At 41.4% G+C, this 24,145-nt stretch overlaps 1 protein-coding gene across 3 annotated transcripts in view; it reads right to left on the bottom strand.

Moving 5' to 3' along the window:
* Positions 1-354: 354 nt before the first annotated feature.
* Positions 355-24,145, bottom strand: part of DHTKD1 (dehydrogenase E1 and transketolase domain containing 1) — a 51,743-nt gene continuing 27,952 nt past the window's right edge. For 2 of the 3 annotated variants that reach the window (XM_011283559.4, XM_019833927.3), the window contains 12 exons: positions 23,775-23,946; positions 22,548-22,746; positions 19,679-19,991; positions 18,358-18,442; positions 17,477-17,616; positions 11,490-11,640; positions 9,310-9,416; positions 8,087-8,251; positions 5,586-5,668; positions 5,081-5,250; positions 3,255-3,340; positions 355-2,334 (listed from right to left, as the gene is read on the bottom strand). In XM_011283559.4, coding sequence (XP_011281861.1) covers positions 2,233-2,334; positions 3,255-3,340; positions 5,081-5,250; positions 5,586-5,668; positions 8,087-8,251; positions 9,310-9,416; positions 11,490-11,640; positions 17,477-17,616; positions 18,358-18,442; positions 19,679-19,991; positions 22,548-22,746; positions 23,775-23,946 — 1,773 coding nt within the window. In that variant the 3' untranslated portion in view covers positions 355-2,232. The remainder of the gene's footprint in view (positions 2,335-3,254; positions 3,341-5,080; positions 5,251-5,585; positions 5,669-8,086; positions 8,252-9,309; positions 9,417-11,489; positions 11,641-17,476; positions 17,617-18,357; positions 18,443-19,678; positions 19,992-22,547; positions 22,747-23,774; positions 23,947-24,145) is intronic. The other variant, XM_011283560.4, reaches the window with a different exon arrangement.

Below are 24,145 nucleotides of genomic sequence, written 5' to 3'. Positions count from 1 at the left end.
AAAGAGGTTATGCTTTAGAATATTTTCCTCATAGTATGCAGACAGAAAACTGAGCAAAATGGTTCTTTTTTAAAATGGTTTATTTATGTTTGAGAGAGAGACAGAGCAAGTATGGAAGGGGCAGAGACAGAGGGAGACAGAGGATCTGAAGCCGGCTTCACGCCGACAGCAGAGAGCTCAATGCAGGGTTCGAACTCACGAATCATGAGATCATGACCTGAGCTGAAGTCGGACGCTCAACCAACTGAGCCACTCAGGCGCCCCCCCCACCTCTTTTTTAATGTTTTATTTATTTTTGAGAGATAGAGAGAACGAGTAGGGGAAGGGCAGAGAGAGAAGGAGACAGAGGAAAAATGGTTCTTAAGGAAGAAAAATTTATTTTACAATGAATATGTCACCTGAGACAAAATGAACATTTTTTTCATGGTTGTTAAAATTTCTATTCACTGAATACCCCATTTAAGTCTGCTCTTCATTGAACATGAACTTAATTAGCATAGATATAAACAGGATACAAATATCACATTATCGAATTTCTCTGAGAAATATAATAAAATATTTTTATTTTACTTTGTGATTATATTTTTATCCCATACTTTCTAATGAGAGTATTTGATTTGGAATTCTTTAAATGGTCCCTTCCTACAAGGTGATTCAAGATGCTGACCCGTGTTGCAATCATGATTGAGAGTAAGAAGGTTAAGATACAGGAGACATCTTCTTTTTCAGAAGACACATTTGATGGCTCTAGGTGGAGAAGTGTAATAAGATACCAGAGATGAAAAGTTAGAAATTTGGAGAAATCTAAACTGAACTTAAAAAAAATGAAAAAAAAAACAAACCAGTTTTCCATCTCATTATGTGCTTAAACTTTGAAATGTTTAGCCAAGAGATCTGAAAAACATGACAGTGCTTTTATGTTTTTCCAGTTCAGTATACCACATCGAAAACCATTCTCATTAAAGGGACCTTTGTAATTTTACCGATTTACATGCATGGCACAAAGTTACGTGATTTATAAGGCCTGACACAGGAAGGAAGCATTAAGGTGCATAGGGATAAAAAAAAGGATGTGAGTTTTACAGAAATATTAAATCAATACACTAACGCATACGTTTAAGATGTGAATCATGAATCCACTCCTGTGGCCAGAATAACCTACACATCGATTCAGAAAGACATTGCCAGCTGCCAGGAAAAGTGCCCCAGCATGTCCTCCATCACCTCTGAGAAAAATGTCATGGCACAAGAATGGTAGATGGCGAGTCTCTGCAGCACCGAGCCACGCAAAGCTACACCATTTGCTGCCGTTTAGTTATGTGTCCACAAAGTTTCAGAAGTGACAGACTGGGTTGGTGATCTCTGTAAAACCCCAAGTACCTGGTGCTGGGAAGTCTCCAGCATCAAAGTTAAAAAGCTCCTTAAACACTGTGAATGAACATCACATCACGTTGTCATACCTTTCAGAAGTAAGACTGACCAGGAGCTGAAATCCCCACATCAGATACCCAAAGTCAATTAAAAATATCAAGATAACAATTTAGGCGGGGAAAGAGACTGTGTAGCCCACAAATCAATTTCATTGTAGCTAAAACTCCTTAATAATACTGTGCAAAAAGATTATACATCCAGAGAGTTGTATTGAATGGGACCGATATATAAGGACAACGGGTGAAAACAACTATCCTGAAAAACACGAATCAGGACTAATATGGTTTTGCTGCAGCATTTGGTGAAACATTCTTCACAGTGGCTTGAAAGCAGCACTAGATATTACGTCAAAAGAAAATACTGATAGTCACAATGGCAGAATTAATGAAGTGACACGCATCAAGCAAACGGAGAAGTAATGTTGAGGTCATCTGGATGGAGCTGCAAATTCCAGCTAACGAACTTTTCCTAACGAACTTTTCCACCTAACGAACTAGTTAGCTAATGAGAAAGAGTGGCCTGAAAAAATCTGGTTCATTGAATTAGCTCTACAACTCAGAACCAAAACAAAACACTGCTGTACCTTTAAGGCTACAACGGACTGGTCAGATTCATGTATTCATGGATAATTCATGCCCTTGGCTATTCCACATATTCTGATTAAACTGCCCCCATGAATCCCAACATCTTAGAGGAACATCGGCTTTTCATGTTACCTAATGGAAGGGGAGAGTACAGAAGCAAGCCTTTCTTTTCACGGAAGTTTTCTTAAAGGAAGTAGTAGTGATTGGAAGGACACCATCAAGCAAAGGTCTTGGTGAGGACATCTTCATGCTGCTGCAGGTGAAGGGCGCCAATTCCTACAGCGGGTGCTGGCAAAGGGGGTCGGCTCACGAGACGGAGCTGTCATTGGAGCAGAAAAGAAATAAGATGGCATTTGAACCTGATGAGAGCCCTGCTTCCTTCTCCCAAGGCAGTCCATGCATTTCTCTTAGCTTGTTTAACCACAAATCACCTTTTGGGCAAAATAATGAGTTACCTAGAATAGACTGGAAGGAGATATTTGTCACGACTAAAAACTAAATTCCAGGCACCATGAGGTGAGATGAATTCTTGAATTATGTCCTGTTCTTCAGTAATTATTAGTTGGTTTAACCTGCAGATTTTCCTAAATTAGAAGTATCTATAGGTGAAAATGACTTGGGCCCAGCAAACTAGTAACAAATGTGTAAACTGAGTCCTGATCGAAACAGAATAGGAAGATAAACAGAAGCACACTTGCTCTTCTCATTGTTCTTCCCTTCCTACAGCACGATCAGGAAGAATTTGGCCTTTGATGGATGCCAGCTATGCAGATGAGCCTGGGACAAGCGTTACTGGGCACCTTTTCTCCCACATTGTAAAATAAACCCGCTCATCACCCTGCTCCCCAGGGCTGGATACTGAGCTTTGGGACAAGGCTTCTGAATGGACTAGTGGGAAAAGTAGACAACAGGGAAGGGCTTTTACTGTTTGAAGGATAATCATTTTTTTCTTACATGATACTAGCATGTACACATATGTGTCTTTCTTGATAAACATGCAACATTTTATTCTGAGAAAAGAACCTAAAATTAGATTTTATGTTTTTGTTTATCTTTAAAACAACTGGAGGGGCACTTGGGTGGCTCAGTTGGTTAAACACCCAACTTTGGCTCAGATCATGGGTTCACGGTTCATGGGTTCCAGCCCTGCATCAGGCTCACAGGGGACAAACGCATGTCTTGGCACTCCAGGAGAAATAACACACATACACAAAACATTACAAGACAGAAAGCCATTACCTTGCAGGCCAGTTGCTTTTCAAACCTGGGAGAAACAAAGCACCATGGACCCATGTTCTGAGGCTCCTCCTGACTCCAAATAAAATCTATAACAGAAGAAAGTTCATTTCAGTATTCCAGGTAAATGTACAATAACACACACACACACACACACACACACACACACTCTCTCTCTCTCTCTCTCTCTCTCTCTCTATATATATATATATATGTATGTATATATATACGTATGTATATATATATGTATGTATGTATATATACACACAGTGAATACATACATACACTATGTATCTACACACATAGACACATCATATCCATTTTTATACACATATGTACATATATAGCGTGTATGTATGGATAGCTCTCCTCAAGTAAATATATGCCTTTCCAATATGGCATAGTGTTACTTGGCTTTTTTTTTTTTTTTTTTTTTGACAAATGCATAGTCGTGTATCCAGCACCTCACTTGTGATACAGAAAAATGCTATCAATCCCCCAAATTCCCTCAGCCTGGCCCTTTCAAGGCAACACCTCCACCCACCCAACCTCTGGCAACCACTGATCTTTCCTCTCTCCCTAAAGTTTATGCCTTTTCCAGAACATCAGATAAATGGAATCATATTATGTAGCCTTTGGTTCTGGCTCCCTTGAACTGGCAAAATCCATTTGTGATTTTGCCTGTAGCCATAGGTCATGCTCTTATTCCCGAGCAGTAGATATTGTAAGAATGTAACATGGATCATGTATCCATCCGCAGGCAGAAGGATGTGCTGGTCGCTTGGGGCAATTATGGATGAAGCTGCTATAGACATTTTTCTGTGAACATGTTTTCATTCCTCTTGGACAAATACCTCCAAGTGAACCGCTGGGCTGTACGGTAACTCTGTGTGTAACATTGTAAGGAACTGACACATGTTTCCAGAGCGACTACACCAGTTTCCATTCCTTCCTGCAGTGAATGCAGGTTCCGGGTGCTTTGCTTTCTCATCAGCCTTGGATACTGCCAACTTAATGTTTTAATTTGAGCCATTCTAATAGGTGTGTGGTTGTATCTCATTTGGGTTTCACTTGCATCTCCATTATCACTGATTATAGTTGTGCATCTTTTTTTTAATGGTTGTTTGCCCTCCCATTCTTTGGTTCAAATCTTTTGCACATTTTAAAAACTCGGATTATTTGTTTTTCTTGCTGTTGAGTTTTGGACACTCTCTGAACAATCTGGATAGTCCTTTGTCACATATGTATTTGCAAATACTTTCTCCCAGTCTGCGTCTTGTCTTTCCATTTGCTCTGCAACACCTTTCAGCAGTGCAAAAGCTTTTCGCTTTGATAAAGTCCAATTTTTCTGTTATCTGATGTTCTTTTAGTGTTACATCTAAGAACTTTTTGCCTAACGGAAGGCCACGAAGGTTTTCTCCTAGAAGTTTTAGAGTTTTACGTTTTACATTTAGGTCTGTGATCTTGAGTTAATTTCTGTACCCAATGCATAGAGATGTCCAGTTATTCCAGTCCAATTATTGCAGCCAAAAAAAAAGCCTTGCCTTTTACAGTTACATCAATTTATCCAAAGTAATATTATAGCAGAGATTATCTCCAGCCTCTCAAGAAATGACATGTCTTAAGTGAGAGAAGGGGAGACTGAAAGGGATACCAGAAAAGACAAGGAGACATTGGCTCTAGCAGTACTTTTTTTTTTTCATATTTCTAGACTCCAAGGTTGTTTCCTAATGACTCTCTCTGCCCCCAAACCTCTTTTCACATGAGATAGCTGGAATAGGTTTCAGGTATCTGAATCCAGAAGAATCCCAACAAGACCAGTGCCATACCTTTAACATGTTTGTATTTGCTCATCTCTTGCTGTAACGAATCCACTGGGAAAGGACAGAGTTCTTCTAATCGGATGATGGCAAAGTCACCCTTCTTGGCCTCCAAGGATTCTCTTTGCTTCAGTAGGGCATAGAAATGTTTGCCACAGCAGAACACTAGACTCTTAACACTGTTGGGTAGAAAAGGGACAATGTGGTAGAGGAGAAATGTCTGAAAGAATTGTATCAGAAAAGGAGGAAACCGCGCAGATGAAAATGCTTCATTACTGAAGGAGTGGGGGTCTCTGTAGTTGGGTTCAGTCTCATGCTGTGCCCTGGCAAGTCTTATCCAGCAATTTATGCCTCTTCCGCACATATTCTAACTCCTACCCCATGGATGCAAAGGACTTTCTTCTATCAGGATACTGGAGATTTGGGTCACTTTGGGCTCCTTAACATGAACTAGTTTCCCCACTAATTAAAATTCTACCGCAGAGTATGAGAACAGAGATACACATCAAATTACTTTTTGGGATCCACAGATGAATCACCAATGACCGGCTTGAATGTTGTTCCTGGTGCCATTTCGTGAAGACTTGATACGGCTGCCTAAGGAGAGGGAAAAAGGCCACAAATCTAGCAGCTGAAGGCAAGGAGCCGAAGGTGCCTTACTTATAAGGGATCTTTACCAAGAAATAACAACAAATTTCCCTCCTAGCATTATATGTAAACATGTGTACTAATAAGCACAATATCTTTCCCAAAAATATCGATTCTGTTTATTTCAGAATAAAATTATTTGTTCAAAGTGACTTAAAATTGCCTATTGTCTGATGCCACAATAACATTTTAAGAATCAACATTTCAGTTCAATCACACTTTAATATCCATCAAAAGTGTGCTTTAATTTCTTGGAATTGGAGGGGGCAGTTCATGGAATCTGTGAATGAAAACAGCTCAGCCAGGGCAATGATTTCTGTCTTTAGGATTTTAACCATAATTTATAAGTGAAACCTAATGAGTCACAGAACAAACCAGGAACAATACACAAAGATTTCTGTGATGAAAAGAAATGGTATTAAGGAGTTCAATTTAAATAAGTACTTGTTGCAAAGAACTCAGAATAGACCATTAATGAGGGTAAGGTTGGGGAGTAGATTCCATTTCCTCATCTAGTTCATTTCCCTATAGTCTAGTCCCAACTGGGAAGGTGACACTTTGACTGGGCCACTGATAGGCAGCCTCACTGACGCAAGACACTGTGATGTAACCTAAAAAAATAATATTAGTGAAGAGAATAAAATAAAAATGAATATATATTATAAAATAAAATGTATTATATTTATATATTACATGAGTTATAAATAGATACATTATATAAAAATATATATTCTTTATTCTTGTTGCTCAATAATGCACAATAGAATCAATCTTTTTCCATCCTGAACCAGAGCCCTTGGTCAGCTCACACTTCCTATGGTGGGAATCAAAAGGGGCTGGAGGAGCAACTGGCTGGCTCGGTCAGTAGAGCATGTGACTCTTGATCTCTGTTCAAGCCCCGCATTGGGTAAAGAGCTCACTAAGAAAAAAAAAAAAGGAGCTGGAGTTGAGAGCTGGGTGGGAAATTGGGGTAGAATTTAGGTACCACTTGACAGGCAAACTCCATAGAGCCCCGAGTCGTGTTTGTCACATGGTAAGTCATCTCCAAATGGGCCATGGAAACAAAGAGTGGACTTCTATTCTGCTAGATCACTTGTACCTACTGGTACAGTAGCTAATTTTCAGGAAGAAATCAGACTTCAATAACGGTGGTACTCACTTTCAATTACTAAAAGGACTTATATGTTTAAGGAAGATAGTTAACTACTTAATAAGAGTACATTTTGCTTGAAAATCTGTAGGAAAGCTATTGATATTTTAAAGGCTCCAGAGCAAGGCCTCACTTATTTCGTAAGTTATAGATTAGACATGGGGAGAGGAGTGGACAACAACTAGGGCCAGAATTAAATCTAACTCTCAGTTACAAACAGCAAAAGAAATTCTCAATAAAATTTCCGATAGTTCATTCAATACTTAGTAACATACATATATTATATTTAATATGATTATACTCTTTTAGAGGAATAATTGAGGGAGCAGGTGACAATCTTGCAAGTACAATGAAAGTTGGGTGAAGAATCCCAGGTGTACATATTTCTTAGAAATAAATTAATGTGTATTATGACTTTGCCCCTTTCACGTTGCCATTTCAAAATATCTGTGTCAGGGGCTCCTGGGTGGCTTAGTCAGTTAAGCGTCTGACTTCGGCTCAGGTCACGATCTCACGGTTAGCGAATTTGAGCCCCTGCGTTGGGCTCTGTGCTGACAGCTCAGAGCCTGGAGCCTGCTGCAGATTTTGGGTCTCCCTCTCTCTCTGCCCCTCCCCCCCCTTTGCTCTGTCTCTCTCTCTTTCTATCTCCAAAATGAATAAACATTAAACAATTTTTGTAATTAAAAAAATTAAAATTAAAAGATGTTTCTAAAAATTTGTTTTAATGTTTATTTTTGAGAGCCAGAGTGAGACAGTGCGAGGAGAGGGGCAGAGAGAGAGGGAGACAGAATCTGAGGAAGGCTCCAGGCTCTGAGCTGTCAGCACAGAGCCCAACACGGGGTTCGAATTCATGATCTGTGAGATCGTGACCTGAGCCAAAGTTGGACACTTAACCGACTGAGCCACCCAGGCGCCCCTAGATGTTTCTGTTTAAATACAATGAGACACAAAGGGAGGTGGGGGGGGGGGGTTAAATAGGTGATGGGGATTAAGGAACGCACTTGTCATGATGAGCACCAGGTGATGTATATGGAAGTGCTGAATCACTATATTGTACACCTGAAACTAAAGTAACACTGTATGTTAACTAACTGGAATCAAAATTTTAAAAAGGCCAAGACGTTTTAAATAAATAACATTAGATACAGAAAATAGAGGCAAATGCATATAAAAACGACAGAAGGAGAAAGGCTTCCTAACCAGTTGTTTCTACTTACAGGGAACCTGAGTAACATCTTCGGAGAAGCAACAATGAGGGGTTTTCGGAAATTCCGGACCATCTGTCTCCTGAGCAAGTGGAAATACTGTGCAGGAGTAGTTGGGTGTACCACGAACATGTTCACTGTGTCTCCATCCACCCCCTCTTCTACACTGTCACACATCTGGGAGAGAAATGAAAGAAACAAGCAAATGTTCCTATCATCTAATTCAATCATAAGGACACGGCTGTCCTAAGGGAAACCCATCTGTATACTCATGACTCCCAAACGATGTCTTCCGCATACTCGTCCTATATTTCTTCCCAAAACTGTAGTTTTGTATTTCACATGTAGTCTTTAACTAACCTTCAGTTTATTTATTTCTGTAATCTACTTTTTATAAAATCATTTTTCTGTATTATTACCTATCAACATAACTATCCATCTATCTACTGTTCTACAGTAGACTAAACTGTCATCTAGCTATACATTTATCTGCACATATGCTAAAATAATTAATGATATTCATGCACTTAGGATAATGTGTACAGATTACACATCTGTGACCTGTACGTGGACACACGTCTCCATTTACCCTGAAATGCATCAGCAGATAATATAGATTTATAGATAGAAGAATGATAGATGAGTAAATGTGATAAAAACAAGTACAGTATAATAAAATATTAGTGGTAGAATCTAAGGGATTGGCATATGAATGTTCACTGTAAAATTTTATAACTTTTCTGTATGTTTGAAAATTTTCTTAATACTAGGAAGTCATATGCATAAAAAGACATAGGTAATGATCCTTACCAAATATTAACTGTGGTTATTTCTGCATGATTATTGAAACATTTTTTAATGATCATGAATCACTTTATAAAAAATACTATAGTTACTCAAAAATAATTTTTTAGGTAAAAATACAGGCTAGGCCACACTCTGAAGAATCTGATCTGGTGTTGGTCCCTGGATCTCTATTTACAAAAAGCTCTGTAGATGATTTTCATTATCAGCATGGTTTAGAAACCACTGATCTTTTCCATACAAGAACCGCTTTTTTGCCATAAAACCACGACACTAATATACCCAAGGCATCATGTTGATAAAGAATACTGGCAGTGCCTTAAACCCGTTTCATTCAGATACTACAAGGCCTTACAGTTTAAGGTACATACTAAGTATTCACAGGAGGTAGGTCTCTTTCAAAGCACCTAGGAAGCAGGGAGCGGACATACCTGCAAGAAACGCTCTATGCGACAAGAGGAGTGGTCGGGTCCAGCCCCGTCATACCCATGGGGAAGCAGGATAACAATGCCACTCTGAAGGAGCCACTTGGCCTCCCCTGGGAAAGCACGTGACAGGGAGTGAGAACTCTCCAAAGCAGGAACAGAACCGTCTGATGTGACGTGAGTAGTGACACAAACGTTACTTTGCCGTCTGATCCCCTAGAGTCGTTTTCCATTCTGTGTGCTTTCCAGCAGTGCTATGCGCTTAGGAGGGCAATGTCCATCTTACCGGCTGAAACCCTGTATGACACACTCACTGAACGGGCTGTGGCAGATCAGAGACAAATCACGAGGTGAATGTACCGGTTTCAAGGACAGCATGGGCCGCTCTGCTTCCTTTGCAGACACGACTCCTACTGAGCACTGGTGGCTCTTGTCTTCCCCCCACAGCACCAATTACAACACAGCCCACTGTCCTCAGGCTGCAAGTGTGGACACTTCTGGATAGTCTCTGGACATGTCAAAGTCCAGTCTCAAGGCACTTTTCTTCCCTACAACCACAAGGTCACAGAGAAACACGGCCAGAGGGACGACTGGAGTGCAAAGAATCCAAGGGGGTTGGTTACCCCCCGAAAATGGGGTGACGGGGACTCACACTTGTACTTTACATACTCTGATTTTTATAATAAGTAGGTTCTGCTTTTGTAAATGATTATTTTTTTTTCAACATTTATTTATTTTTGGGACAGAGAGAGACAGAGCATGAACGGGGGAGGGGCTGAGAGAGAGGGAGACACAGAATCGGAAACAGGCTCCAGGCTCTGAGCCATCAGCCCAGAGCCTGACGTGGGGCTCGAACTCACAGACCGCGAGATCATGACCTGGCTGAAGTCAGACGCTTAACCGACTGCGCCACCCAGGCGCCCCGAGTAAATGATTATTTAAAACAATAAGGGAGCACCTCGTTGGCTCAGTCAGTTAAGCATTGAACTTTCGCTCCGGTCATGAACTCAGGGTTTGTGAGTTCCAGCCCCTTTTCCAGTGGGTGAGCTGGAGCCCTGATTCCGGTGAGACTTGCTTCTCTCTCTCCCTCTCTGCCCCTCATGGGATTCTCCCTCTCTCTTTCTCCCTCTTTGCCCTTCGTGGGATTCTCTCCCTCTCTCTCTGCCCCTTGCTCACATGTGCCCTCTCATAAAACAAAACAAAACAAAACAAAACAAAACAAAACAAAACAAAACAAAACAAAACAAGGGGTGCCCAGGCGGCTCAGTCAGTTAAGCCTCCGACTCTTTGGCTCAGGTCATGATGTCATGGTTTCATGAGTTCGAGCCCTAGGTCGGGCTCTGTGTTGACAGTGCAGAGCCTACCTAGGATTCTCTCTCTCCACCCCCCCACCCCTCCTCCACTCACACTGTCTCTGTCTCTTTCAAAATAAATAAACTTAAAAAAAATTTTTTTTAAACACAAAACAAAAAAATAAAGATGTCCCACTACCAGCTTTCAGATAGTTGAACATCCTTGGGTTGAGGGAAGTGGATTTTCTTTTCTTTTCTTTCTTTCTTTCTTTCTTTCTTTCTTTCTTTCTTTCTTTCTTTCTTTCTTTCTTTCTTTCTTTCTTTCTAATATTTTTATTTAATTTTGAGATAGAGAGACAGAGACAGAGCACGAGCGGGGGAGGGGCAGAGGGAGAGAATCCGAAGCAGGCTCCAGGCTCTGAGCTGTGACATGGGTCTCGAACTTATAAACTGCAAGATCATGACCTGAGCCGAGGTCAAAAGCTCAACTGACTGAGCCACCCAGGCGCCCCGAGGGAAGTGGATTTTCAAGGCTGCCATTCACTCTGACCACAAATCTCTACTATGTCCCCACTGCCTGCTTGGTATTCATGTCACAGTTATGCAACATGCCCCAAGTGCAGACCACAAAGTCAAACTACCTAGGAGCTGGCAGGTACATGCCCTTCTCCCTACAGCCAAGCACACTGCCCTGGAGAAAGTGCTGCCTGTACAGTGACCGAGTGGCCCCTAGCCCTCCAGCAGCTTCTGTAACCATCCAATAGCTGCCATGCCCCAGGAGATGGCAGGGCAGCCCCTAACTCTTGTGGTACAGCAGTTATGGCCCCGTCTCATTCATGTTTCCCCACGAGGCTGGTGCTATGCACCATTCCACATGCATATGCTGACACCCACCTCCAGAGATGAACGTGTCAAAGATGATCTGAGCACCATTGAAGAAATCGCCAAACTGAGCCTCCCAGATGGGCAGTAACCTGGGGCTTTCGATGCTCATCCCATATTCAAATCCCAGGACAGCCTCTTCTGACAGCGGGCTGTTGCTGATCTAATTAATACAAAGGAAGAGAACAGAAACACTGTCATTGCAAGGAAAGCTGGGGACATAGATCAGTCAAGGTAAAGCGTCACAAACCTCTCAAAAAGGAGGAAGGGCACAGAGGGGAGCTTTCTTTCCAGTTATCTCCTCATTTCTTGAGAAAGGACATCTACTGCCCCCTGTGAGTGACGCATGTGGGGGAAGGTGGCACAAGGAAAGGGGGAGAAGAATGCAACGTGGGCAGTAAAGGCGATTTTTAAGGATAAGCAAAATTAATTTCTTAGATGATCTACCTTGATTGGTTAGAGTAAAACTGTGTCATACAAGCTTTTAAAAAACATATCACAAAGCAAAGGGGGGAAAGTTACCAAAAGAAGGCCTACCTTTGGTTAGAATCCATTATTCTAATATCCTATCTGCACAATAAATCAAAAGAACCGTCACAGCATGTTAAGATAAAAAAGAAAAGCAGAACACAAAATTAGATCTCTGAGGAGGCAAAAGAGGACAATTAAACGCAACGTGATTCTACTCAGTCGTATGACCACATGGGTGGATCTAGAGGGTACGATGCTAAGTGAAACAAGTCAGACAGAGATGGACAAAAACTATATGATTGTGCTTAAGAGAAACAAAAAGACAAACAAAAGTGGAAACAGACCCATAAACACAGAGAACAAACTGGTGATTGTGGAGGGAGGAGGAGCGGGGAACGGGCAAAATGGGTGGAAGAGTGTGGGGAGTACAGACTTCCAGCCATGGAATGAGTAAGTCACAGGGATGAAAGGTACAGCATAGGGAGCATCATCAATGATATTGTAATAGCGCTGTTAGGTGACAGACGGTAGCTACACTTGTGACCAATGCATAACACAAATAGACCTGTCAAATCACTATGCTGTACACCTGAAACTAACACAACTTTGTGTGTCAACTATACTTCAATTTAAAAAATAATATAATAGGGGCACCTGGGTGGCTCAGTCGGTTGTGTCTGACTCTTGATTGCAGCTCAGGTCATGATCTCACCATTTGTGGGAATTTTGCCCTTTAAGCTAGTAGCGTCTAGCTTCTGTTCTCACTGCTCCACTAAAATAGCTTACGTGAAGTCAACTCTTGACTTTACAGTGGCTAAATCCAATGGCCATGTTATTCTTCCTCATATTTGACTTCTTTCTTCTTCAGGTCATGACACAGTGACTCCTTGTTCTCCTCCTCCTCTGGATGCTCTCTAGGGAAATACTTTTCCCCTGCCAGTCCCTTAGAAGCTGTTTTTCCCAGGACCCTCTCCCTTGGCTCTCTTCCCATTCTGCTCTCTCCCAGGGAGATTCTCCCACCCTTGTGGTTTCAATCACTTCACCCTGATATGTCCAAACCTATATCTCAAGATCAGATTCCTTCATTAAGTCCAGACATACATATCTAATTGCCTTTCTGTAATGGACAGAAACTTGTATGTTATTCAGCCACCTCAAAGTCAAATGTTCAAAACTGAATCCATCAGCTTTCCTTACCAAACCTGTTCCCCCTCTTTATATTTGGGTGAGTATCACCATCATATAGCAATTGTCCAAGTCAGGAAGCCAGGAGATAAGCGAGACTAGTCTTCCTCACTCCCTCCATCTACCGCTAAGTCCCATAGCTGTTGTTTGGTAAATGTTCTCAAATCTGGTCCCATCTTCTGTCTGCACTGCTATTGCCCTCATTCAGGTCCATGTGATTTCCTGCCTAGACTACTGAGAAGCCTCCTTAGAAATTGTCCTATTATGGGGCACCTGGGTGGCTCAGTCGGTTGAGTGTCTAACTTTGGCTCGGATCATGATCTCATGGTTCGTGGGTTCAAGTCCCATGTCAGGATTTGTGCTGACAGCACAGAGCCTGCTTTGCATTCTCTGTCTCCCTCTCCCTCTGCCCCTCCCCACTCACGCTGTCTCTTAAAAATAAATATTAAAAAATTCTTTTAAAGAAAAAAAGAAATTGTCCTATTATACCTCAATAAAGCTGGGTGGATACACCATCTGAAGTTCTCATCCATCTTCAGCTTCCAAAGTACCATGGGGAGGGTTCTTTCTGATACAAAAATCTGATCACCTGTTCAAAATTCCTCCATGGTTTCCTGTTTACATAACATTCCGAGTCTTTCACAAGGTGGGGAGTCTGGCCAGTCTCCTCTTCCTGACTCCTGTTTCCACTTTGCAACTTAACCTCCAGTCACATGAAGCTATTTGTAGGTCCTGTCTTCTCACTTCACAGGCTTTGTAGGTATCATGGTGTCCACCTGGAATGTTCTCTCTAGAGGCATCAGACTAGGCAACTCCTTATGTCCTTCCAGGCCCAGTTCAAATCTGGCTTCCCCTCCCAAGGTTTTCCTGACTTCCCAAGCAGATTCTCTGCACCTTCTCCTAAGCATTCATTGTCATTTGTACTCATGTATACACATATCTACTTTCATTTCTTGGATTTATTAATCCTTTTATTTATTCCAAAACATACTTGAGATGGCTCATAAATATATATGATGTACAATGTGATGATGTAAATGTACATAGAGAGAAAGAAGATAAAGATTGAGACACAGAATAAAGGGGAAAGACAGCCTGGTGGCTTACAGTCACCAGAGGTCAGTGGCGTCCACCTCTTCCTGGGAGCCATTACTGACAGAAGAATGTGGCTCAATTGCAGAATTCACGGTACACACACCATAGAGAGAAACCACTGCTCAGTCAACTCAGTCAGTACCAGGAGCAAGCAGGAGTTCCTCCCAGGGTCCTTCATATAAAAGACATGGTTTTAATAGAGAAAAAAACTGAGGGTTGCTGGAGGGGTTGTGGGAGAGGGAATGGCCTAAATGGGTAAGGGGCATTAAGGAATCTACTCCTGAAATCATTGCTTCACTATATACTAACTAATTTGGATGTAAATTTTAAAAAATAAAAAATGAAGTTAAATTATAAAAAAATAAATTTAAAAAAAAGAAACAAAAGAAATGAACAAATAGAAAAAGACACACACAAAAACAGACTATTAAAGAAGAAACTAATGGTAACCAGTTTTTACCACTTGTAAAAACTGGTTTTACCAGTGGGGCATGGTTTTACCAGTGGAGGATGCGTGAAGTAGGTGAAGGGAATTAAGAGTACACTGATCTAAGATTAGTTGGCCATACATTTGTGGGTCCAGTTCTGGAGTCTCTATTCTATTCCACTGGTCTATGTGTCTGTTTTTGTGCCAATACCATGCTGTCTTGATGATTACAGCTTTGTAGTAGAAGCTAAAGTCTAGGATTGTGATGCCTCCTGCTTTGGTCTTCTTCTTCAAAATTACTTTGGCTATTCGGGGCCTTTTGTGGTTCGATACAAATTTTAGGATTGCTTGTTCTAGATTCGAGAAGAATGCTGGTGCGATTTTGATTGGGATTGCATTGAATGTGTAGATTGCTTTGGGTAGTACTGACATTTTAACAATATTTATTCTTCCAATCCATGAACACGGAATGTTTTTCCATTTCTTTTCTTCAATTTCCTTCATAAGTTTTCTATAGTTTTCAGCATACAGATCTTTTACATCTTTGGTTAGGTTTATTCCTAGGTATTTTATGCTTCTTGGTGCAATTGTGAATGGGATCAGTTTCTTTATTTGTCTTTCTGTTGCTTCATTATTAGTGTATAAGAATGCAACTGATTTCTGTGCATTGATTTTGTATCCTGCGACTTTGCTGAATTCATGTATCAGTTCTAACAGACTTTTGGTGGAGTCTGTCAGGTTTTGCATGTAGAGTATCACGTCGTCTGCAAACAGTGAAAGTTTGACTTCATCTTTGCCAATTTTGATGCCTTTGATTCCTTTTGTTGTCTGATCGCTGATGCTAGCACTTCCAACACCATGTTAAACAACAGCGGTGAGAGTGGGCATCCCTGTCGTGTTCCTGATCTCAGGGGGAAAGCTCTCAGTTTTTCCCCATTGAGGATGATATTAGCTGTCGGCTTTTCATAAACGGCTTTTATGATATTTAAGTATTTTCCTTCTATCCCGACTTTCTCAAGGGTTTTTATTAAGAAAGGATGCTGTATTTTGTCAAATGCTTTTTCTTCATCTATAGACAGAATCATACGGTTCTTATTTTTTCTTTTATTAATGTCATGTATCATATTAATTGATTTGCAAAAGAATATCCAATGGAAAAAAGACAGTCTCTTTAACAAATGGTGCTGGGAGAACTGGACAGCAACATGCAGAAGATTGAAACTAGACCACTTTCTTACACCATTCACAAAAACAAACTCAAAATGGATGAAGGACCTGAACGTGAGACAGGAAACCATCAAAACCCTAGAGGAGAAAGCAGGAAAAAAACCTCTCTGACCTCAGCTGCAGCATTTTCTTACTCGACACATCTCCAAAGGCAAAGGAATTAAAAGGAAAAATGAACTACTGGGGCCTCATTAAGATAAAATGCTTCTGCACAGCAAAGGAAATAATCAACAAAACTAAAAGGCAACCAACGGAATGGGAAAAGATATTTGCAAATGACATATCGGACAAAGGGCTACCATCCAAAATCTATAAAGAGCTCATCAAACTCCACACCCGAAAAACAAATAATCCAGTGAAGAAATGGGCAGAACACATGAATAGACACTTCTCTAAAGAAGACATCCGGATGGCCAACAGGCACATGAAAAGATGCTCAACGTCACTCCTCATCAGGGAAATACAAATCAAAACCACACTCAGATACCACCTCACGTCAGTCAGAGTGGCCAAAATGAACAAATCAGGAGACTATAGACGCTGGCAAGGACGTGGAGAAACAGGAACCCTCTTGCACTGTTGGTGGGAATGCAAACTGGTACAGCTGGTCTGGAATAGCACTGCTAGGAATTTACCCAAGGGATCCAGGAGTGCTGATGCATAGGGGCACTTGTACCCCAAAGTTTCTAGCAGCACTTTCAACAATAACCAAATTATGGAAAGAGCCTAAATGTCCATCAACTGATGAATGGATAAAGAAGATGTGGTTTATATATACAACGGAATACTACTTGGCAATGAGAAAGAATGAAATCTGGCCATTTGTAACAATGTGATGGAACAGGGAGGGTATTATGCTAAGTGAAATAAGTCAGGCAGAGAAAGACCGATACCATATGTTTTCATTCATATGTGGATCCTGAGAAACTTAACACAAGACCATGGGGGAGGGGAAGGGGGAAACAAAAGTTACAGAGAGGGAAGGAGGCAAACCATAAGAGACTCTTAAAAATTGAGAACTGAGGGTTGATGGGGGTAGGGGAGAGAGGAAAGTGGGTGATGGGCATCGAGGAGGGCACCTGTTGGGATGATCACTGGGTATTGTATGGACACCAATTTGACAATAAATTATATTTAATAATAAAAAAGATACACTAGATGAGCACTGGGTGATGTATGAAAGTGCTGAATCCCTATATTGTACACCTGAAACTAATAAAACACCATGTTAACTATACTGGAATTTTTTAAAATTTTTTAATGTTTTTATTTATTTCTGAGAGAGAGAGAGAGAGAGAGAGAGAGAGCGAGCAGGGGAGGGGCAGAGAGAGAATGGGAGTCACAGAATCTGAAGCAGGCTCCAGGCTCTGAGCTGTCAGCACAGAGCCTGATGTGGGCTCGAACTCCTGAACTGCGAGATAATGATCTGAGCTGAAGTCAGACACCCAACCAACCGAGCCACCCAGGTGCCCCTAAATTTTTTTTTAAAACGATTGAACCCAAAGTTGCTGACATCTGTTTCTAGCTACTTTAAGAATCCTGTAACTATAATTATCAGCACCTGGGTTTTACAATAGACACTAAGACATCCTACCTCTAGAAACCCTTTCTGATTTGGGTCCATATGGTTCAGAGGGATATAGGTGTCATCGGTGTTCTGGCAAACAACCATGGCGTGCCTCTGACTAAAAGTTCCACGGCCGACATCTTGCCCACTCAGACGGACATTAAAACCTTAAGCAAGCAAGGAGTAAAAAACAAACAAACAAAAAAAACACAGATTCCCGTGAATAACCTAAGTATTAACAACACATGGTGATGCTGAATTCTTACACATCAGTTCATCCTGAGAATTTCCCTTACCAATAGATTAACCACATTAAAATATACCTGTTCTGGGCACCTGGGTGGCTCAGTCAGTTAAGTGTCCAACTTCGGCTTGGGTCATGACCTCACAGTTCATAGATTCAAGCCCCAAGTGGGGCTCTGTGCTGAAAGCTGGGATCCTGAAGCCTGCTTTGGATTCTGTGTCTCCCTTTCTCTCTCTGCCCCTCCCCTGCTCACACTGTCTCTCTCTCTCTCAAAAATAATAAACATTAAAAAAAATTATAAAAAAATAAAATATATCTGCCCTATATTCAAAAGTCTGTGTAAGGCAAGATCACACAAGAATGGAGAGTCATTGCTTGCCCTACAATGTTTGGAGGAAAATATCTTTCCAATTCATCCGGCACAGGACCCTTTGTTTCCTAGCAAGAAATGTTCTATAGTCTATTCTTTGATGAAGGTCACCAACACGACTTATCCTGAAGATTAAATAATATTGTCAAAGAAGAAAAGCTAACACATTTTAGAACCTCTCTAGTTACCGAAAACAATTGGAGATAGTTTTACTCAGAACTGCAGGGGTCACATACATCAAGTGTCATATAAAGCAATCCCTACCAGCTGTGCAACTAAACAGAAATGTCTTACCCTGAGCAAGTAATGAGCCCAAGGCAAGAGCTTCTGCCGTAGCCCAGTCTAATTTTGTTCCATCCATCACTTTCTCCAGTCTGGACTGCAAAAAACAGAAGCAGAGGGGAAAAAAAGACACTTTTAACAGTCTATACCCTTTTCCACACTGAGTTCACAAAATGTAATGCAACAACAGTATGGATCAAAATTATAATGTTATATTAAAACAGAAAGTGCAGAAGGGAAAGATGAGAGTAAGATAGCAATTATAGGTTTTCAAACAGGCAAAACTAGCAGGCACTCAGGTTAGTGGTTAAGCCTGTGCACAATGGAGAGGAGACGGCACCAGGGAGGGCACGCAGAGAACTGTGCTTGTAATATTCAATTTCTTCACCTGGATGGTAAGTACACAGATTATTTTAAGAATCTCTGTACCTATAATAAGAGCCTAGGGGTGCCTGGGTGGCTCAGTCGGTTAAGCGTCCGACTCTTGATTTCAGCTCAGGTCATGATCTCACGGTTGTGAGATCAAGTCCCAAGTGGGGCCCTGCACTGACAGCAAGAAGCCTGCTTTGGATTCTCTCTCTCTCACTCTCTCTCTGACGCTCCCCTGCTGGCTTGCTCACACTCTTTCTCTCTCTCTCTCTCTCAAAATAAATAAATAAGCATTTAAAATAAATAAAAAAACTGGAAATGAAGTAAGCATCTCAAAATCATTCAGAGGACAAAGTGCCTCTATCCAAGTTTAAGAAAGACGAAGGCCTTTGACTTTTGCTCCCTCACTTTGAGCATGCAGAATCCCACGTTCCAGGAAATTCCCGAGTCCCAGGCAAACCAAAGTTTCAATCTATCTTTAACGTGAGACAATATGTAAGAAACATCAACGTGTGTAAGGGCAAATGGTTGCCTTTGGGGGTATGTTTGTTGATGTGTACTTATTTTTATTCAAGCTGGCCCCCAAAATGAAAGTGTTTTCTGCTCACTAGTCAGAGAAATCAAAACAGGTATTTCTGTCCTGTATTTTTGATAATGTGCATGTAGTGCATGTACATGTATTAAACATGTATGAATAAGTAAATCGAGGAAAATGAGAAGTAGACAAAACCTGAATGGACTATCAGTACCAGAACCTGTTTGTGTATACAAAGGAAAGAAGAGAGAAAAGAGCACAAGTAGACAAATCTGACTTAAGAGAGCATCACTACCAAAACATCACTAGAACCTAGTGGCATGCAATAAATGTCAAATTCATTAGCTGAACCGAAAAGACCAGATCAACACCAATTTCTTTGCTGCACAAGACAAACAAACAACAACCGGAAATTATAATGCTCCCTACCTGAACGTACATCTTCAGAAGGTGACTGTGCATGTGGAGTCCCTCCGGCACTTCCACGGACTTCCCACCAATAAATCGCAGGAGGTCTAGGGGCACACCAGTGTTCCAGGTTGTAATGGAAGCCTCCGGCTGGACCAGGCCCTGCCAGTGAGCCTGCAGGTTGGTGGCCGAGGGGCTATAGTGGGCCATGTTAGTTAAATGGTCATTTAACTTTGCATAGTAGGAGGTTTTGATATCCGACACCTCTTCCTCGGTCATGAGTCCGTTGGCAATAAGGTGCTCTGCATAGGTGTCTGGGATGCTCTTCCGGGCTCTGTCCAAGAGAGAGGAGAGAAAAGTCAATCGGGTTTGTAAAAACCAAAGCGTGACAGATACACTAGTTGTCCAAGGTATCACAGAGCCACGTCACTATAAAAAGGCACACAGGAAATGTTCAGGAACTGGATAGAAGGGGTGGTTGTACTACACTGTCAATGTACTAAATGCCTCTGAATTGTTCACTTTAAAATGATCCATTTTATGGGCCACCTGGGTGGCTCAGTCGGTTAAGCATCCGACTTCAGCTCAGGTCATGATCTCACGGTTCGTGAGTTCAAGCCCCACGTCAGGCTCTGGGCTGACAGCTCAGAGCCTGGAACCTGCTTCAGATTCTGTGTCTCCCCTACTCTCTGCCCCTCCCCCACTTGTGCTCTGTCTCTCAAAAATAAAAAAAAATGTAAAATAAACAAATAAATAAAATAAAAACAAAATGATCCATTTTAGGGGTTCCTGGGTGGCTTAGTCGGTTAAGTGTTCGACTTCAGCTCAGGTCATGATCCAGCTCGATGAATTTGAGCCCCGTGTCAGGCTCTGTGCTGACAGCATGGAGCCTGGAATCTGCTTCGGATTCTGTGTCTCCCTCTCTCTGCCCCTCCCCTGCTCATGCTCTGTCTCTGTCTTTCAAAAAATAAATGAACATTAGAAAAATTAAAATAAATAAAATAAAAAATAAAATGATCTATTTTATGTTATGTACCTTTCACTCCAATGCATTATTTTTTTTAAGGCAATGGTGAGTAACAACTTCTTGCAGGCAAGCAAAAAAATAAGATTCATCTTTATAAGCTTTTATCTACATCAAGGTAGAAATAATTGGTAGAGTTTTTTTATGAATTGGTACCTTCTGGAAAGTTATTTACAAGACTGACCTACATTGTCTTACCACTTTATTTCAAACAGTATTGAACTCAAAGTCACCAACATCTGTTTCAGGTGGCTTTAATAATCCGGAAACTATAATAATCAGTATCTCGGTTTTACAATAATAATGCCAATCTATGCTCAAGTAATACTTTAAACAACAAATCTTGCTCACATATTTTATCATATTTAATCATGACAAAAGTGACAGATGGGCTGGATAGATTTTTTTTTTTTTTTTTTTAATGGGGCCTTGAGCCACATCTGGTCACTCAGCAGCTAAATTCAAAGCTAAACAGAGAACCCAGATTTGTTCTTCCAAGAGCAGGGTGCTACCTCTGACCAGAAAGACCTATGAAGTGTCACCAAATTTCTTTCTCTACTTTAATTTATATCTATGAGGAAATAAAGTGGGGGAGGGGGTTCTATTGTACTTTCTAGTATCAAAAAAAGGAAATTCCAAAGTAACACATTCCCCTCCATCTCATTAACTTTCTGTCTCAATGCTGTCCAAGAGAAATGCAGAGCCAGCCAACATGCAATTAAAAAATCTCTTAGGGGCGCCTAGGTGGCGCAGTCGGTTAAGCGTCCGACTTCAGCCAGGTCACGATCTCGCGGTCCGGGAGTTCGAGCCCCGCGTCAGGCTCTGGGCTGATGGCTCAGAGCCTGGAGCCTGTTTCCTATTCTGTGTCTCCCTCTCTCTCTGCCCCTCCCCCGTTCATGCGCTGTCTCTCTCTGTCCCAAAAATAAATAAACGTTGAAAAAAAAAAATTAAAAAAAAAAAAGTCTCTTAGTGGTCATGTTAGAAAAGGTTAAAATTAAACAGGTGGAATGAATTTTAATGACATATTTAATTCAGTTTCCTCAAATATAGTCACTTTAATACTTTATCAACATAAAAATTCTTTTTTTTATTTTATTTAAAAAAAATTTTTTTAATGTTTATTTATTTTTGAGACAGAGAGAGACAGAGCATGAATGGGAGAGGGTCAGAGAGAGAGGGAGGCACAGAATCTGAAGCAGGCTCCAGGCTCTGAGCTGTCAGCACAGAGCCCGACGCGGGGCTCGAACTCACGGACCGTGAGATCATTACCTGAGCCGACGTCGGACGCTTAACCGACTGATCCACCCAGGCGCCCCATAAAAATTCTTATTGAGATAGTTTACATTCTTTTTTTCAAGGTTTTTGGAATCTGGTGTGTTCATTACACTCACAACCCATCTCCAGCAGGAATGGCCACATTTCAAGTGTTCAGTAGCCATGTATGGTAGTGGCTCCATATTGGACAGCAGAGCTCTCTAGGTTCCTTAAAATCCATCATGTTGCCTCTTGCTGAGGCACCACGTGAATCACAGAGGATCTATTTCTGATCCTGTCAGTGACAAACTAAGTAGCTTCGGGCTAAAGGCTCTGCCCCAGTCTTCCTACCTCAGTGAGATTGGTAAATTGCCTTCATTTATTCATAGAGTAAACGTGTGGAGTTTGAAGACTCTGGGGAGCTTTCCTGGGATCCGTAGGATGATCATCCCAGTTTGCTCAGGACTACCCCAGTTTCAGTCCTGAAAGTTTCATGTCCCAGGCAACCCAGGGAGTTGGTCGCCCTACTTCAGGGTGTCTAATAAAAATAATTTTAAAAAATGCAAGCCCTATGGGAGTAAGGGGATCTTCAACAAAGATTTATAAGTATACCTGATGATTTTGTACATGACTGGATTTGTGAAGAAGGGCTCATCCAGCTCATTGTGGCCCCACTGCCTGTAGCATAACAAGTCAACAATCACATCCTTCCGGAACTGGCGCTGGTATTCAAAAGCCAGTTGTGTGGCCCGAACCACTTCTTCTGGGCTGTCTCCATTGACATGGATGATGGCACAGCCCACAAGCTTCCCTGAGGCAGAGAAGACAGATGAAGCTGGCTAGCCAACCCCAATGGACATTAGCCCACCTCCAAGTCCTCTTGCCTGCGTGGGGAGGCAGCCCACATACTCAGAGATGATTTGGCTGGGCTGTTAAGAACCCACACTTTGGAGTCCAGCTGATAGGAAAGAGGTCATGTCCTAGCTCTGTGACTCACTCTGTGACCTTAGTAAAGTTATGAATCTCAGTTTTCTCATCTATAAAACTGGGATAATAGCTCCTATACCTCCTGGTGATGTTGTAAAGATTCCCTGAGTTACTGCATATAAAGTGCTGAAGAGTGCCTGGTATGTAATAACTACTATTTATTTTGTTACTGTCATTGTTACTGTATCTTTCCTCCTGAGATAAAAGGGTCATTAAAGGACGAATCCTAAAAAAAAATTGATTTTCTTCAAAGAAAAGCCCTAGAATGTGCTTCCAGTATCTTTGTCAAACTAATCACAAAACATTCACATAGATAGCCCCAAAAGGCATCTGGGCCAGGGGCTGGGTGCAAAAACGCAATAGTTCCTACCATCTAACAATTCAGGTAACTCTGAATTGGGGGATGGGTTAAAAAAAAAAAAAAGCCCTGCCTTTCTCTTAATATTGCTAATTTTCAGGGTAGAACAAGTCAACTTTGCTTCTTTGTATCTGATTTCTAACCAAGACCCCTTAGCCAAATTCAATATCATTCTTGACTAAGGTCTTGGGCACCCTGGATCTGAATCTCCTAAAGATGAGTACCCTGGTGTTGTACTAATTGTGTTGATCTTTGGTTTCCATGAGAGCATTCAACTGGATATCTGGGCAATTTGAGACGGCACCCTTTGTGTTTCCCTCTTGTTTCACCTCTTCGGATTCAAAGGTCACACTCAGATTTTAAAGGAATATGGATACCACTGTTGGTGACTACTAACCATATCTGACCCCAAATTTAAAACGGGGTAACCAGGGAGGCTTACTGTTCCTAGTGAACTAGATGTTTCTCTAGAGATGCCTCCCTACGTCACATACCGATATCACTGCAGTATAAGGAAGACCTTCCTCTTTCTGCAGGAGTGGTGTAACCCAGCTGGTTATTGACAATCAGATGGACACTCCCACCAATTCTGAAATGTGGGAGATTAGACAGCGTAAATGTTTCGGGAACAATCCCCTGACCACAGAAAGAAGCATCACCGTGAACCTGAATCATAGAGGAGAAAACAAGAAAATGAACATAAGAGGTGGAGAAATTTATGTATCCAGTTTGGAATAAATTGTTTTCAAATAATAACAGGAGTAAAAACAACCACACTCTCACTGCTCTCCTGCCCTCCTAAAAATCTGCTGGTTCCGTACAGGACTTTCTAGGATGGTTAGGCTGATCTCAAGTTGGTTTCAAA

Source organism: Felis catus, chromosome B4 (genome assembly GCF_018350175.1).
Source record: "Felis catus isolate Fca126 chromosome B4, F.catus_Fca126_mat1.0, whole genome shotgun sequence".
In the NCBI taxonomy this organism is placed as follows: domain Eukaryota; kingdom Metazoa; phylum Chordata; class Mammalia; order Carnivora; family Felidae; genus Felis; species Felis catus.
The sequence above is the reverse complement of the archived record's forward strand: the minus strand, read 5'-3'. Positions and strand labels throughout refer to the sequence as shown.